The sequence below is a fragment of the Ricinus communis genome, chromosome 2 (assembly GCF_019578655.1).
Source record: "Ricinus communis isolate WT05 ecotype wild-type chromosome 2, ASM1957865v1, whole genome shotgun sequence".
NCBI lineage: Eukaryota > Viridiplantae > Streptophyta > Magnoliopsida > Malpighiales > Euphorbiaceae > Ricinus > Ricinus communis.
The window spans coordinates 1249561-1264761 of NC_063257.1; the positions used below are offsets into that span (position 1 = coordinate 1249561).

Here is a 15201-nt window from a genome sequence, read left to right on the forward strand (position 1 = left end):
GCTAGTATCTTTGGGATTCCACGTGGCCAGAGGAGACAAGTAACAAGTGAAGAGGTACCGATTTATATCCATCTTCGTACGTGGCCATTAAACATCACAAGCAGAAAATGGGCTCTTACTGGGGCTGTAGTTGTTTTGGGCTATGGTATGGCTGGGCTGGACTGGATATTCCCGCCAAAAGACATAAGAGTACATATGGTGGGATTGGAAAAAGTACAAAGATTGGGCCGAAAGACAATGTATTAGTCTATGCAAATAAATCGTGAGTGATTACTAATATTAAAAGTAGGTAAAAGGTCAGATAACCGTTTAAATTACAATTAAATTCCTAAATTTTAAAATAGCTTACATCTTTAAAATTAGCTCTATTTATTATTTTCACACGTTAAAAGAAATTTGTTTTCTTTATATAGAAAAAGTCTTAATATCTTTTTAATAAATAAAAAAATAAAATGGTAATTCTTTTCTCTACTTTGATAATAGAAAATTACACATCCTTATTTGTTAAAGATAATTAACTCTAAAAATATAATTGTTGTATTCTTTATATTTTAAGAATGTAATTAATTTTATTTAAAATTTAATATCTCGACCTTTTGGTATATTCTACGGTTTGCTTTGATCATCACAGAGCAACATTTGAAGCCGGCAGCATCTAACAGCTACTTAATAGTTAATTAAATAGTCAAAAAAGAAAAAAAAAAAAAAAAAAAACTAACCAACAGCTACGTCCTACTTGTATCTAATGGCCGGCTCTGTTTTCCTCTCCGCTGTGAATGTCAAAGTAATCAACATACCTACGGAATAGCCGTGAACAAAATCTCTCCTCCGTAATCTATGGAAACTTTTCGACGTTGTTCTCCTTATTCAGTAAGAAACCTGTCTCCGCATATACTATCTTTCTGTGTTTTTAGTGTTTTTCCTTTGACTACTGCATGTAGTCAGTTCTTGTATGCCTTAAAACCCAGAAGGTGTATTGTTTAATGCCAAGACCTTGGCAAAATGACTGCACATTTCTTGTTTTGTCAAAACTTCGTACTCTGAAATGTAACCGAACCGAAGGATAAATATATGACTGGTGATACAAGCTTTATCAAAATATTCTGCTATAAAGAATGATGAGGTGAATTATATCAGTGTCAAGACAATACATTTCCTTCTAAGTTTTGCTGTTTGTGTCTTCTGATTCAGTTTCAATTTCAAGACTCGAGTTAAGTGAGGATGAAATATTTTTATTTGTTCGTTGTTTCGAAAGGTAAACATATGATAATTGGCAAACCTTTGTGACTAAATTGATAGAGTCTTATCTGGTTAAAGCTTTCTCAACTGATAACTTTCCAAGTAGCTGTCCAGGTTTACATTGATTGACCTAAACAAAGAAAGGAAAGATAAATAAATAAGTTTGATAATCTCGTGCTTTCCGTAGATATCATTTTGATGCAACTCAACTGATCAGATAATTGAATGGACTTCTTCGATTTTTCATTTTTAACTTATCTCTTTTTAATTTCTCATTTTAATCACTAATTTCTTTCTGTTCCTGCTGTCATATTGGACAGGAAATGTTTCAGATGATGGTTAGTTGCTATTTGAGTTGATTGGAAATTTTAGATCATCACAGAGCGACTTAAACATGGCAGGAGACTACAGGTTTGGGATGGATCAAAAGGATATTATAAAGTTCTTGATCACCACTGTGGATAGTTTTATACAGGATCGGTTAATTAATAGAGAACAAAGGATCCAGCACAAAGAACAGTGTGCTGAGAGATTAGTAGCTGAAGATGGGAGCTGTGGCAAGGACATGGAGATTCGATACTCAGATCAAGCAGTATTAGCAAATTTAGATTGGGGTATTGAAGCCCTTGAAGAAGCTATTAACACTGCCAATATGGAAACGAAGCTGGCACGGCTAGATTATGCGGAGAAGATGCTGCAAGTGTGTGCCATGCTGAACTCTGACCAGAGGACAGCAGGAGTCCCCAATTTCTACCTCTCTGCCTGGGCTCACCTTAACCTTTCATATCTGTGGAAATTGCGTAACAATGTCCATAATTCAGTTTCTCATGTTCTTGAGATGTTTGTTATTGATCCATTCTTCTCAAGGATTGATTTTGCACCCGAACTGTGGAAAGATCTATTTCTGCCGCATATGAGCTCAATTGTTGGCTGGTATTCTGAAGCAAGGCACAGGCTGATGGTGGAAGTGATTCCAGATTCTTATGATTTTTCATTTACGGCTGACATGGATCAATTCTTCAATGAGTCTCTGGTATTCTCTATGAAGCCAGAGCAAGTGGAAAAGTTGCAAAAGCTGGAGCAGCTTTATGGAGAATCACTGGGTGAGAACACACGGCTCTTTGCTAAATACTATGAGGATTGCATGAATTCTGATTCTATCACAAGCAAGAAGATAGCTCCAATGTTGCCAATAGCAGAGCCACCGATGACTCCTCTGCATGAAGTTAGCCGCTCAATTCCTGATTATGTGAAATTTGGTCCCATCCTGCCTAAGAGTGCTGGTTTTTCTCCAGTCGTCCGATCTAAATATGGTGCAAGAGAAGCGGGCAGGTTAGTCTACTTCCTGCACTAAATTTAGAAGTGGTATTATTTTGAGTGGGAAATGTATATACATCGTGTTGTTATCTGGTATCATTGTCGATATTTAATCTTTTTTTTTTCAAGCGATCTAACATATGTTCGTTATTCTGGATCTGGCTTTTAGCAGATTAAGCGCGAGTCCAAGTCTTTCACATAATCTGGAAGAGTCTACTGTTTGGGATACTCAGGTAAAGCTGCAAACTTTATACAGTATGTGAAGTCGTTAGTGGCATATACTAATTACATGTTCTGGGAATTTCAAAAAAATAAAAACTGTCTTCTTGGCTAATATATCAGGAGTCCATACTTAACGAGAATGAAGATCATTCTGATCCTGATAATGGTAATTTGGATTCTGAAGATAAAAGCCATAAGTTGGTAACTCTTAGAAGCACGAAAATGATTGAGATTAAGGAAATGGGCACAATAAAGCCATCTAAATCAAGCAGTCGGTCACACTCTCCCACAATCTTCTCTTCTATGGATTCCCCAAGTACTTTTTGGCCAAAGGTTTCTGCTAATTCAGATGCGCATTCTAAGACAGAATCCACATCCCTATCGCGGCATCTGTCCAGCCAAGTCATGGATTCTACTAATGCCCCCTCTTTGCCTGTTTCTCCAAGCATCATCAATGATTACAGCATTAGCTCACGAGACTCGGATGGTGAAGTGACAGTATGCCCTAGATTTTGAGATCCTCTTTATCTCTTCACAATTGCGATTGAAAGTTGCGTTATTCAATTTAAACTGATGATTGGTTTATGATTCAGGATCTGCACAGAAGTGTCAGGAATAAGTATGTTCGAACAAGGAGTATCAGTTATGATAATGTGAACAGCCAAGAATTAGAGAACAGGTAGCCAAAGATTGTTGATTCTGTCTAAATATAACTTCGGATGCTTTTTACAGTACTAGTGCTCTTTTTTCCCCAATGGCTAGAATATCTCAAACAAAGCTATGTTTTCAATACTTAGTAAGTTTAAGTTTCTTTGGGTTATGCAGCTCTCTTAATGAAAGTGATGAAGGAAGTCAGGGCTGCATTTCTTCGTGCATTTCTGATAAGTCGACTCCTCGTTCAAGACCACCAAAAGATTTTGTTTGCCCTATTACAGGCCAGCTTTTTATTGATCCTGTTACTCTTGAAACTGGTCAAACATATGAAAGAAAAGCCATTCAAGAATGGCTAAAAAGAGGAAATACAACGTGCCCTATTACTCGACAACCTCTCTCGGCAAACTCATTACCCAAAACAAACTATGTATTGAAGAGACTCATAACATCTTGGAAAGAGCAGTATCCTGATCTTGCTCAGGAATTTTCATACTCTGAAACACCAAGGAACTCATTCAACTCATCCGCCATAAAAGAAAGTACATTGGTGTCCATTCCTTCAAGATTTGATTTTCTGAGTCAAAACTGTGCGGGTAATTATATACACCAGAGGAGCAAAAGATTTGTGCGATCAACAGTATCTACATCACCAACCAGTGTAATATCCCAAGCCACAATTGACACAATAATCAATGGATTAAAACCATATATTTCATGCCTTTGCACTTCGGAAAACTTACAAGAATGTGAAGCAGCAGTTTTAGCAATAGCAAAACTATGGAAGGACTCAAAGGGTGATCCTGGGTTACATTCATATTTGTTCAAACCAACAATCATAAATGGGTATGTGGAAATATTGTCAAGTTCGCTAAACAGGGAAGTTCTCAGAACTTCAATTTACATTCTTTCTGAGCTATTATTTTCAGATGAAAGTGTCGGAGAGATTCTGACTAGTGTAGATTCTGATTTTGACTGCCTGGCTGCATTGCTTAAGAATGGGTTAGCTGAGGCTGCTGTTCTCATTTACCAACTGAGGCCAACATTCGCTCAGCTTTCAGCTCACAACTTTATACCCTCCCTCGTTCATTTAATCCAGATGAAAAATGAAGATTCGGATGATCTTCAGTTAGTAATAGAGCCAAAGGATGCTGCCATTGCATTGCTTGAGCAGATACTAACAGGAGGGAATGAAAACAGCCAGTCCATTAATGCTTTTAGTGTTATTTCTGCAAATGGAATTCCAGCACTGCTCAAGTGTTTGGACAGGATGGACGGAAGAAAGTCTATAATTTCAATACTACTATGTTGTGTGCTTGCAGATAAAAGTTGCCGAGACTTTATAGCAAGTAGAATTGAACTATGTCCTGTTCTTGAAATATTTCATTCTGGAAACGATTGTGTAAGAGGTGTATGCATAGATCTTCTCTCGGAGCTAGTTCAGCTAAACAGGTACCTGTCCATTTCAGAGATTAAGTATATCTTCTGCAATTATCTTCAATCTGGAATTTTCTTTTTTATATTGCAATCCTTCTTAGTGAGAAATTACTCTACAGATTTAAGGAGAAAACATATAAAGATTGAAACTGAAATTATATACTATCAATTGATTCTATTATTTTTTTTCATAGTTCTATCAATACTGAATATTCCATTTTTCTTGTGGTTTACAGGAGGACATTCTGCAACCAGATCTTGAAGATAATTAAAGAAGAAGGATCATTTAGTACCATGCATACGTTTCTTGTGTATCTTCAAATGGCTCCCATGGAACAGCAACCTACCATTGCTACTCTTCTTCTTCAGCTTGATCTCTTGGTTTGCCTTGATTCCTTGACATCATTCGTAGCAACTAACTTTCACAAACAAACCTCTTTATGTACAGCAGTTGGTCATTTGCGCATCAATTTATATGATTTGAATTATTTCAGGTTGAGCCACGGAAAATGAGCATTTACAGGGAAGAAGCTGTAGAAACACTTATTGAAGCACTTCATAAAAAGGAATTTTCTAATTCACAAATGATGGCTCTTGATGCTTTAGTATCTCTTTCCGGACGTCTTACATCATCTGGAAGGTATTATTTGGAAGCCTGGCTACTCAAGATTGCAGGGTATGATCAACCTTACAATGCTTTAATGAAGGCAGAAGGACTGAAGAAGGGAGAAAATGATTTGGCAGAAACAATGGTTTGCCTTTATATCATTTTACAACTGACTCAGCTTGGTGATATCCAATTTTTTATGCAATAATTTAAACATTTTCTTGTGCAGGAAGATGAAGAGAAAGCTGCAAGTTCTTGGGAGACAAAGGTAGCTTTTGTACTTTGCAATCATGAGAAGGGTTCTATTTTTAAAGGTTTGGAGGAATGCTTCAAGAGCAATTCTATAGAGATGGCAAAGTCTTGCCTTGTCATCTCCACATGGCTCGTATACATGCTTTCGGTTCTTCCTGATATTGGTGTAAGAGAGGTTGCTCGCAAATACTTGCTTGACGAATTTATAAATGTCCTCCAATCATCAAGAAACATAGAAGAGAAGATTTTAGCAGCCCTGGCTTTAAAAACTTTTGTTATCGACGGAGGTAAGATGAGTGAAAAAAAAAAAGATTGTTTTGAATACACATATAATCGATCCCTAACCCAAGATTACAAATTTGAAGCTGCGCTTGAGGAGCTGGAAAAGTATGCCAAATGCATCTATACAACCTTAAGAAAGTTTAAGAGAACTTCACCTGTGATCGCGGATGTACTGAAATCTTTGATGAACTTGGCCTCTGTCAATGCAGTAAGTGAGAATAATTCCTCTTCTCTTCTTATTTTCTATTTGTAAACGAATCTATTCTTTATATTTCTATGTTTTAGACAGAATTGTGGAATTGTACCGAAGTAGTCGAGTTGGAATCATCTTCAAATGGGGAAGTCCTGTCTTTACTTCATCTTAGAGGTCGGGTTATAAGCAGCCATTCTGATGGAACTATAAAGGTTTCGATCTATGCTTCTCATATCTAATACTATAATGCAATTAGCTCTTGCATAATATTGTTCACACATGGCATTCGTAGGTTAACGACCAAGTCAATTGTAATATCTCACTTACAGGTGTGGGATGCTGGGAAAAGGGTTCTTAGGTTAATTCAAGAAGTTCGTGAGCACACAAAAGCTGTCACATGCATTTGTGTTCCATCTTTCGGTGACAAATTGTACAGTGGCTCATTGGATAAAACGATTCGGGTAAGTTATCTCAAGATGCATGACAGTCAAACCTTTTCTCAAGAAATACATTATACATGTATACCTATGTAACTCGTATTTGCATTCCTGCTATTTAATACCTACTACAGTATCTTATATCAAATGTTAAATAGGAGTGAGCACAAGTGAACTGTAACTGAATAACTGAATCAAATCCGTTGATTAATTTAGTTCTTGGTTTGACTACTTTTTGACTGAGATTATAATAATATTATTAAAATATCATATTTTTTTATATTACTTAATTTACAGTATAAATTATTTTTAGCGGTATTCATATAACACAATGAGTATATTTTTTAAATAAAAACATCCAAAATATATAGTAGTAGTAGTGTGCACTGCCGACTATTTCAATGGACCACTGAAAGTTAGAGTCGTCCTTAAACCGTCACTGACTATTTAAGGCACTTGACAATATTATTGTTTTATTTACTTATTTATAGGTTTGGGTAATCAAGCCTGAAGAAATCCATTGTGTGCAAGTTCACGATGTGAAAGAGGCAGTATTTGGGTTAACAGCTAATGCTAAAGTTGCATGCTTTACTTCTCAAGGAACAGGAGTTAAGGCAAGTGCCCCGGTTTACTGCATTGAGCATCTGAAATTGAAATATGAAATCCTTGATTCAACAAGTTTTCTTATAGGAATTATATCATGTCATGGCAGATCTATAATTGGTCTGGAATCCCGAAGCATGTAACTTTCAACAAAAATGTGAAGTCCCTGGCTATGACTGGAGATAAATTATTTTGTGGTTGCTCTGGTTACAGTATTCAGGTAGACATTGTCTTGTGCATGATAGAAGTAGTTAATTTGAGGCAGCTATTGAATTTTGATTCTGAGCCACCTTACTTAAAATTGTTTTACCATTGGGAAAAAAAATGTTAGGAGGTGGATCTGCGGAAATTGACATCAACCACATTCTATTCTGGCACAAGAAAATTGTTGGGTAAACAAAATATATATTCCTTGCATATTAATGATGATCTTCTCTTTGCTGGTGGTTCAGCAGTTGATGGAGCAGCAGGAAAGGTAAAAAGTAGAACCATTGTTCTCATCTTTTTAAGTTACAAAAATTGTTGCAGAGCTAATATTGAATTCATCAATATATTATAGGTTTTTTCTCACTCCAAGAAGGCAGTAAAGGGTTCATTTTCAACTGGGTTAGACATCTCGCATATTGTTGGCAACAATGAGTTCATATTCACAGCAACAAAATGTGGGGTCATTGAGGTTTGGTTAAAAGAAAGTGTCACAAAAGTTGCCTCCATTAAAGTGAACGGCGGAGGGCATGCCAAAATCACATCGGTGGCATTAGATGTGGATGGAGGAATGCTGTATGTTGGCTCTTCTAATGGCAAGATCCAGGTTAAACAAATTTACAACTAGATCTATATGTAACTTACATGTATTTGTCATTTATCAATAATTTTTCTATGTGTTCTGATTACAGGCCTGGGCTATGGATTAGAGAATTTCTGCCAGAAGCATTTATGTTTCTTTTGCAAACAAAAAACCATTTGTATCAATCGTTTTGCTATAATTTTATGCATTTCTTTTTTTGTACATTTAACACGCACAAATTCAAGATTCGAACTTATATTATAGATAAAAGGATAGACAAAATTCATCGGTTAACTGTTCTTCGATTTCTTAACCAAATTACTATGTAACTAATTCTAATTAACCTGTATTGTTTTTGCTTTCATGTCTTCCTCTTTAATATTCTCATCCTCAAGCACATCACCAAACCACTTAGAATGTACCTCCATAAGAATCACTGACCAAACTATTTAGAAAGTACCTCCATAAGGGACACAGAGACTCGTAGCACGATAAACAAAACGATAGAATTTAGCTACAAAAGAGTCGCACTTTAATAAATCAATAGCTTTACCAACTATCAACTTTAGGATTTTTAAGTCCAAATTTGAACGGACTGTAATTATCATCTTGAATCTATACATTTATTTATTCACTGTGCACTGTATCTGTATGTTAGAGCCGAATAGAAAATATTCCAATTAGAAAACAATTCCATAAGCAACTCATTTTTTTAAGAGATCTACAATTCCATTTACCACTAATGTTACCAGTTTGATTTCAAATCACTGTCAATCCCCATTTCGAACTATTCATGAAGATTCAAATGCCAATAGCAATAAAAATTTAACTGAACTTGGATAAAAACAGAACTTCATGTAAACCTGAAAACATAATTTTAAATGGTTGAAGACAAATTCTGAAAGTATAACCACAAGACACTCGGAATGAAAAGGACTATGAAAATGTGAACAAGAATTTTCAAGGATCTGACCAGCTCGAAAGGATCATAATCATAGTCAAAATCAAGATGGTGAGCGAGAATTCAGTATGAGTAGGAGGTTGTTATTCCTGTCATGAAAATCATCGGGAAATTTCAAGTTCATCATCACTATGCTCGCTGGACCAAAAGATTTTTTCTTTTCAAAGCAATTAATGAAAAAAAAGCAGAAACAAAATTAACAAAAGAAAATCATCAGATGATTGGATCACTCATCAATTCGACACTTTGAGGTGCCTCAGACGACCGTCGTGAGAAATTTAAATCCAATTTCATCACTTGATTTCTCAAAAAGTTTTTGTGTTTTTTTCCCAAAACACACATTAACAGTATAACCTCAAGTAATCCCAAAACCTTGAACAGGAGAGGAATATGATTGTTGAAACACAGAGAATATAAATACGAATAATAGAGAACAGCGGCAAACATTAAGCTAAAAGCTTGTTCAAGTTATACTACACCGCCCAGAACGACGATTATATATAGTAGCGCTTTAAGTTTTCTCCTAGGGTTTTTATCCTTTCGAACTTACAATTATGCCCCTGCCTTTCAAACGGTGACGTTCAGGTTTATTTTTATTGGTTAATATTTCTTAGCAACATTTACATTTAGTCCCCAAGGTAAAAGGTTTATTTGAAATTAACACCAAAAAACTTATTTCTTAGTAACATTTACAATTAGCCCACACAGAAGCCATCGACCACAGCCAAAAAAAAGTATTATGAAAAAGGTTTTAGAGAGAAAATTTATAAAGATAATGCAAATAATTACAATGTATGAGGTTTGACCTTAAAAATATATGGTTTCTTTAGGAATTAACATGCATCATCTTTCTAAACTTCTGAAATATAATCAAGAATTGAAATTTTTTTGGCCTTTGAGTTTTAACTATTTTTTTAATTTTCGTAATAGTACGTTTGAATATAGTTCTTTTCTTTTAAAAAATTTTAAATTTTTTTAGTTTTTGTTTAAAAATAATATATTAATTAAAAGTTAAACTTTTGAAATTCTTTATAAATTTAAGACTTCTTAATTTCTCTACCCCTATAGTATAGAATTTTTAAAATATTTTATTGCCATCTATTCTTTACAAGTAAAATTAAAAAAATTTATTATTTTTATTTATTTTATAAAATTTGAACTAGAAAATTTTCGTTCTAAAAAATAAATACATTCTCTATTTAAACTAAACAATAAATATTAAATATTAGATTCATATATTTTATTATTAAATAATGTTTGAATTCTTCCTCTCGCTTTCTAAATATACTTGATCTCCTATTTCTAAATAACATATTATGACACTCTTTAAATTTAGTTTAATATAATATTTTTTTATTCCGCCGAATTCTATTAACCAAGGCAATATAATAAAACTAGATGAATAAACTAATACGATATATAGTCTTGGATTTGTTAATACTTATTATCCCAATACATCAAAATTTGTTATACTTCATATATTCAACTAACTGCTATTCATAATAACATTTTTTCTTTTGGTGAAATCCAATAACAATTATGTTCAAGTTACACTTTTGCAAAATATTGAATCGTATGCCAAAATAGTTATTTATTTTATAAGAAGCTGTTCTTTTATTTATTTTTTAAATAGAAGAAATTGTTCTTAAATCATATGTTTTGGTTTAATAATAATAATTCTCCGTCTTCCTCGAGTAGTTTATGGCTGAGTACTGCTACAATTTCAGACTTTAAAAAGAGAAATTACCAGCTCTGGCCCTCTTCTAAAAAGAATATCTATTAGCTACCCAATTCATCGGCTGTTTCACAAATTTCCCAATCCACATCCAAAAATTTTACGCAAGAACGATGTCGTTTGACGGATTTCCTCCTTTCATCTCCGCTCAGCTGCAGTACCTCCTCAACCACTATACCCACGCGATCAAGGTGTTAATCTCACAACCCTATCTATCAATTTCAATAGATTTCATTTCAGCTCTCTAATTTCGGTCCACCTCATCTGATTTTAATTAGTTTGGTCGATAATCTCAATATAATTTAATGCGTTTAGTCCGGAGTTTCACATTGGTTCTTCAATTGTAGGAATCCTAGGGTTTATTTAATATGCTTTGCAGGTTGAGCAGGTGTGGTCAGGTAGCAAGTACTACCCTGGAAGTCTCGATCGGTTCACATTGCTCATTCCTTACTGCCTGGACTATCTCAAATGTTTGTATCATTTCAATCTTGTGCTTTGACTGCTCTTGCATTTCGCTTCTTCTTTTAGTCTTCGTTTGTTGATTTTTTTTTTGGATCATTTACGGTAGGGGATATTATATACAATGTCGAGTTTCCATTAGCTGCCCCTGATGTTATATTTGGACCTGAAGATGAAAACTTTCATCCATTTCATCTAGTCGTCGGCGAGGTAGCAGATTCAAGGTTAGTCAATAACAGTTTGACTGATTGGAATAACAAAGATCCAACACGGTTGTTGGCTCTTATTGAGGAATTAAGGTATCGAATTTGAATTTCTATTAAATTGCTCTAAACTTGAAAATACATGGTTGTGGCTGGTCATTGAGATTTTATTTTGTTTACTCTTAAGGGATAATTACATGTCCTATCAGAAGAAGCGCGTCGGTGAAGTTGATGACGATCGATTGAAGTTTGAAATTAGCACTATTTTATCTAGGGAGGTAATATTCTTGCTAAATGATAATGTTTTCGATAGCAGATATCTCCAATCATCTATGGAGTCTATGTCTTATTGAAACTCCAATCATTGTGCTGCAGGGGATCGAAATGCATATGAGTTCAGGTTTTGAAAAGGTATTCTTTGAGATGCAGATATTTATATTTCATTTACTTGTATTTACAAGCCAATGAGTAGTTTATTTGAATACTTAGGTTGGTTTTAACTATGGTTTTGGTTTTGTGCCTTTGAATTGTAGTGTAGCCAGAGGAGGTCAAATTTGCAGTGCCTTTAATGGACATGAATATAAATAAAATGGTATTTGCATGTCCCTGGAGACATCCGCAAAAGATATACTTACAGGTTGCATGTCCCTTCTCTACCCTTCATCTTACAGTTTCCATCTCCTCCTACTTACCTTTTCCTTCTAGTCTTAGTCTTTTGTTTTTGTTTCCTTTTTCTTTAACCTTTTCCAAATGTTTTCTCGATGGATGCAGGTTATATATCCTGTCGGTAGAAAGTATGTGTCTGCTCCTTCAGCACCTCGTCTGAAATTAATGTCCACAACTGAATTGAAAGCTCTATTTTCTATCGATGACGTTAAACTTCCTCCATGGTTGGATGGAATGTAAGCCACATGTTGGTCTACCTTTAAGTTTTGGCCATCCTAATATGAAATTCTTTATATCCAAGGATATGCATGACTTGTAGTGATAATAACATACATTATGTTATTTCATCTGAAAAAGGTGCATGGCTGAATATCTTCCCAATCTAGAAGAACTCCTTCAGAGACAGGTCTGCTTGTTTCTTGCATATGGTGATTAACTTTAGTTGATATATTATGCATTAAGTGTTGGTGCCAATTGAAGTTTCCATTTGTTTTAAGGTCTCAGAGGCAGTTTCATTAATTGATGTGAGAAGGTGCTTTATTGAGGCATTAGCCCCATTGTTTGGAAGGCCGCTAGAAGCTGATCCAGTACCTCCTTGCAACCTACATATAAAGTCAATCACTTATGTCATTAAAGTTGGCTTCTATTCATCATTGCTGTTTTCTTGTCAGGTTTTTTGCAGAAAAGCTACATTTCTTGCTGCCTCTGGACCTTTTACATTCCTGGTACTATGCAATTTCCCTGCATCTTATATTTTGTGCTAATAGGAAGTTATAAAATATTAAAAAGTTTTACCTTATTATTAAAAGTGATGATTGTGGTTTCATTTATTTGAAATGAGGTAAAATTTTCAGTAATGAAGTTGGCTGTATGTTTCTCATGATGTAAGCTTCTTATAAAGTTGTTGAGTAAATTTTACCAATGTTCATTTATCTTAGTTACTCGAAATATTAACGAGCTATAGGATGTATGATATGAACATGCAAAGTGAGCTTACCTTTAATACTATTTAAAGTGGGATGGTACTGGATGAATTCTATGATGGTATATATCGTCCTTGGTTATGGATAGTGGAAAAGCTTTAAGTGATGAAGGGAGGTTTTCTAATTGAAGAGTATTAGGCAAAACAAACTATGAAGTCAAGTCTCTTTGTACACAGTTGCTTTTTTTTTTTTTTGGCTGCATTGTTTGTAGCGATTGGATTTCTCTTGAGTGTTCCTAAGATTTTGAATTCCTCAAACTTGCAGGTGCATCTTTACCTTTCAACTCAGTTTCCGAAACAACAGCCATCTCTGATGCTTCAAAGTACTCAGGTGCTGATGCATCTTAATTCTCATCTATAAAATGCAGGACACTGCTCAAGAATATCAGTATCACTTGTTGCTATTGGAAATTGAATGGTTCAAATTGCATCAGATGTAATCACCATTTTATTTGCCCATATGCATTATAACTTTTCTTTTGACCGAAAAGGGTCTGATACATTGCACAAATTTGGAATTGCGTCCTTAGTTAAGCGTTTGGATGTTGATGTATTATGTGTTTGTTACAAACTATTGGTATTGTTTTACTACTTATATCTTATGGGGCAGCATCAAGAGAAGTTTTCGTTTTTGTGGTTCACAAGTTAGTTATCTTGGCATTCCATTATATGGTTTTATCTAAAGTTATTTATTTTAGACCTTTAAAAATGAGTATAGAAAAATGATTGTGCTTGGGATCTCCATGATAAGGTATCTTGTTATTCTTTTTGTTGGTTGAATATTGTGTCAGGACTGCTGGTGATTTACATACTCTGGTGTATTATCAATGGCAAAATTGACCTTGAAGTCCTAGCATGTTCCATCTTATCGCATCATTTCAGAAAAGAGTCCGATTTAAATTTGTTAACTGATTGGTTTTATTTATTTGTTTTATAGCATTTCAATACTCATGGCACACCAGTCAAGTCATCTCTTCTAGCTGATTATCCATGGAGTCCAAGATGGGAAATATCACAAATGGCAGAGCGTATCTTGTAAGTTCACTATATCCTTAGTGTACAATCATTTTGCATTTTCTGCCTTTTGTTTAGGCATCCTGGTTTTTAATCAGATTTTTTTGAATGCTTTTGTCTGCGGGAATATTAGTGACTTTTTGGTGGACGAATCCCTGAACTTCAAAAGGCACTGCAACGAACCCCAAGTACAACACTAGAGCAGAGCTCTGAGAGGCCGTCATTGTGACTTGCACATTTCCACCATGCAAGTTGTGTAATCCTAGCTCACTGAAACATTTTGTTGGTAGTGTAGTCGTCATGTGTTGTAATTAGTTTAATGCCTGTTTACCTTGTTATTCATCCAAAAAACATTATCGTGTTTGATATGTTTCTTGGGTACTATACAGAAATGATGGAAACTATCAAAATGGAAAACAGGGCCGATAGTAGCTCTACCATTTTCAATCGAGTGTGCTAATTCTTTAAGGTTCTCCTCGTGTGTGGAAAAGAAAAGGGCTGGATGAGGGCTTATTATATACAGTTAAGTGGTGCATATGGCAATTTGAAGGTTGCTATAATTTGTACCAGAAGATCTTTCAGGTTCTCCTCATGTGTGGAAAGAAAAGGGCAGTATGAGGGCTCATTATATGTACAGGTTAAGTGGCGCAAAATGGCAACTCGATATGAAGGTGGCCGTAGTTTGTTGTTCATCAACTTCCAACACCAGGAGGTCTTGACGAGAGGGTAGGTTGGGATTATCCTTCTACGTGCATTATGCAAATTTCCCCGCAATGACTTAGTATTGAAAAGGATTGATTATGGATGGATGGTCTATGATGGACCACAAACACAAGTATTCCCCAGAAACAATCTATCTATGGTTGAAAAATGATGAAGGATGGGTTAGGTAGGGCTACCACATTCCTTCAAGAAGTGGGCATTTGGTTTTTCAGTCCCTTTCAGGCTAAGATCAACCATCCATCCATCCCACTCCCATACTAACACCCGTAACCCATCTAAATTCCAATTCATTTCCCGGGCGGGGCATCTCTCGGGAACGACCCGAATCCGGTTCGGAGGTACGATCCGGCGTCTCCATCTTTGGCACGTGCAGATCCACCATGACGTAAAAACATAACGACTACTCTACCACTGCATAATTAAAGAAACAA

At 35.2% G+C, this 15201-nt stretch overlaps 2 protein-coding genes and 2 non-coding genes across 7 annotated transcripts; 2 read left to right on the forward strand and 2 right to left on the reverse strand.

Annotated features, from left to right (window-relative positions):
• Nucleotides 1-4: 4 nt before the first annotated feature.
• LOC8274669 (putative E3 ubiquitin-protein ligase LIN-1) lies at nucleotides 5-8321 on the forward strand. Of its 3 annotated transcripts, XM_048370981.1 has the most exons (17): nucleotides 5-870; nucleotides 1560-2571; nucleotides 2729-2789; nucleotides 2899-3276; nucleotides 3372-3457; nucleotides 3604-4881; nucleotides 5103-5247; nucleotides 5361-5618; nucleotides 5703-6012; nucleotides 6091-6215; nucleotides 6293-6412; nucleotides 6530-6661; nucleotides 7129-7251; nucleotides 7350-7460; nucleotides 7572-7715; nucleotides 7800-8051; nucleotides 8137-8321. In XM_048370981.1, exons 2-17 carry the CDS (start codon nucleotides 1634-1636, stop codon nucleotides 8152-8154), a joined length of 4479 nt encoding a protein of 1492 aa, XP_048226938.1. In that variant the 5' UTR covers nucleotides 5-870; nucleotides 1560-1633; the 3' UTR covers nucleotides 8155-8321. The 3 variants fall into 3 exon arrangements, 2 of the variants coding, with proteins under 2 accessions (XP_048226938.1, XP_048226937.1); XM_048370980.1 differs by lacking the exon at nucleotides 8137-8321 and having other exon boundaries at nucleotides 7800-8127; XR_007214789.1 differs by lacking the exons at nucleotides 7129-7251; nucleotides 7350-7460; nucleotides 7572-7715; nucleotides 7800-8051; nucleotides 8137-8321 and having other exon boundaries at nucleotides 6297-6412; nucleotides 6530-6635.
• Nucleotides 8322-9051: 730 nt separating this feature from the next.
• On the reverse strand, nucleotides 9052-9123 carry LOC112535388. Its single transcript, XR_003079543.1, has one exon. It is a non-coding gene; the product is annotated as a small nucleolar RNA Z105 (small nucleolar RNA).
• Nucleotides 9124-9196: 73 nt separating this feature from the next.
• On the reverse strand, nucleotides 9197-9292 carry LOC112535376. The gene has a single exon (XR_003079533.1). It is a non-coding gene; the product is annotated as a small nucleolar RNA Z161/Z228 (small nucleolar RNA).
• A 1291-nt stretch (nucleotides 9293-10583) lies between these two features.
• Nucleotides 10584-14494, forward strand: LOC8274668 (BRISC and BRCA1-A complex member 2). Of its 2 annotated transcripts, none has more exons than XM_015719097.3 (13): nucleotides 10584-10914; nucleotides 11103-11193; nucleotides 11292-11406; nucleotides 11573-11663; nucleotides 11761-11796; nucleotides 11924-12022; nucleotides 12157-12287; nucleotides 12409-12457; nucleotides 12549-12638; nucleotides 12723-12776; nucleotides 13299-13364; nucleotides 13971-14068; nucleotides 14181-14494. In XM_015719097.3, the coding sequence occupies exons 1-13, from the start codon at nucleotides 10837-10839 to the stop codon at nucleotides 14245-14247; spliced, it is 1065 nt and encodes a 354-aa protein (XP_015574583.1). In that variant the 5' UTR covers nucleotides 10584-10836; the 3' UTR covers nucleotides 14248-14494. The 2 variants fall into 2 exon arrangements, with proteins under 2 accessions (XP_015574583.1, XP_015574579.1); XM_015719093.3 differs by having other exon boundaries at nucleotides 10594-10914; nucleotides 11292-11481.
• The last annotated feature ends 707 nt before the right edge of the window (nucleotides 14495-15201 follow it).

Bases quoted from the DNA above. Each gene is read 5' to 3' on its own strand.
- LOC8274669 (XM_048370980.1), top strand. From the start codon at position 1,634: ATGGCAGGAGACTACAGGTTTGGGATGGATCAAAAGGATATTATAAAG. The intron at 3,458-3,603 runs GTAGCCAAAGAT...TGGGTTATGCAG, and splicing joins AGCCAAGAATTAGAGAACAG to CTCTCTTAATGAAAGTGATG. The intron at 7,461-7,571 runs GTAGACATTGTC...AAAAAATGTTAG, and splicing joins GCTCTGGTTACAGTATTCAG to GAGGTGGATCTGCGGAAATT.
- LOC8274668 (XM_015719093.3), top strand. From the start codon at position 10,837: ATGTCGTTTGACGGATTTCCTCCTTTCATCTCCGCTCAGCTGCAGTAC. The intron at 12,023-12,156 runs GTTGCATGTCCC...CGATGGATGCAG, and splicing joins CGCAAAAGATATACTTACAG to GTTATATATCCTGTCGGTAG. The intron at 12,639-12,722 runs GTACCTCCTTGC...TTTTCTTGTCAG, and splicing joins GGCCGCTAGAAGCTGATCCA to GTTTTTTGCAGAAAAGCTAC.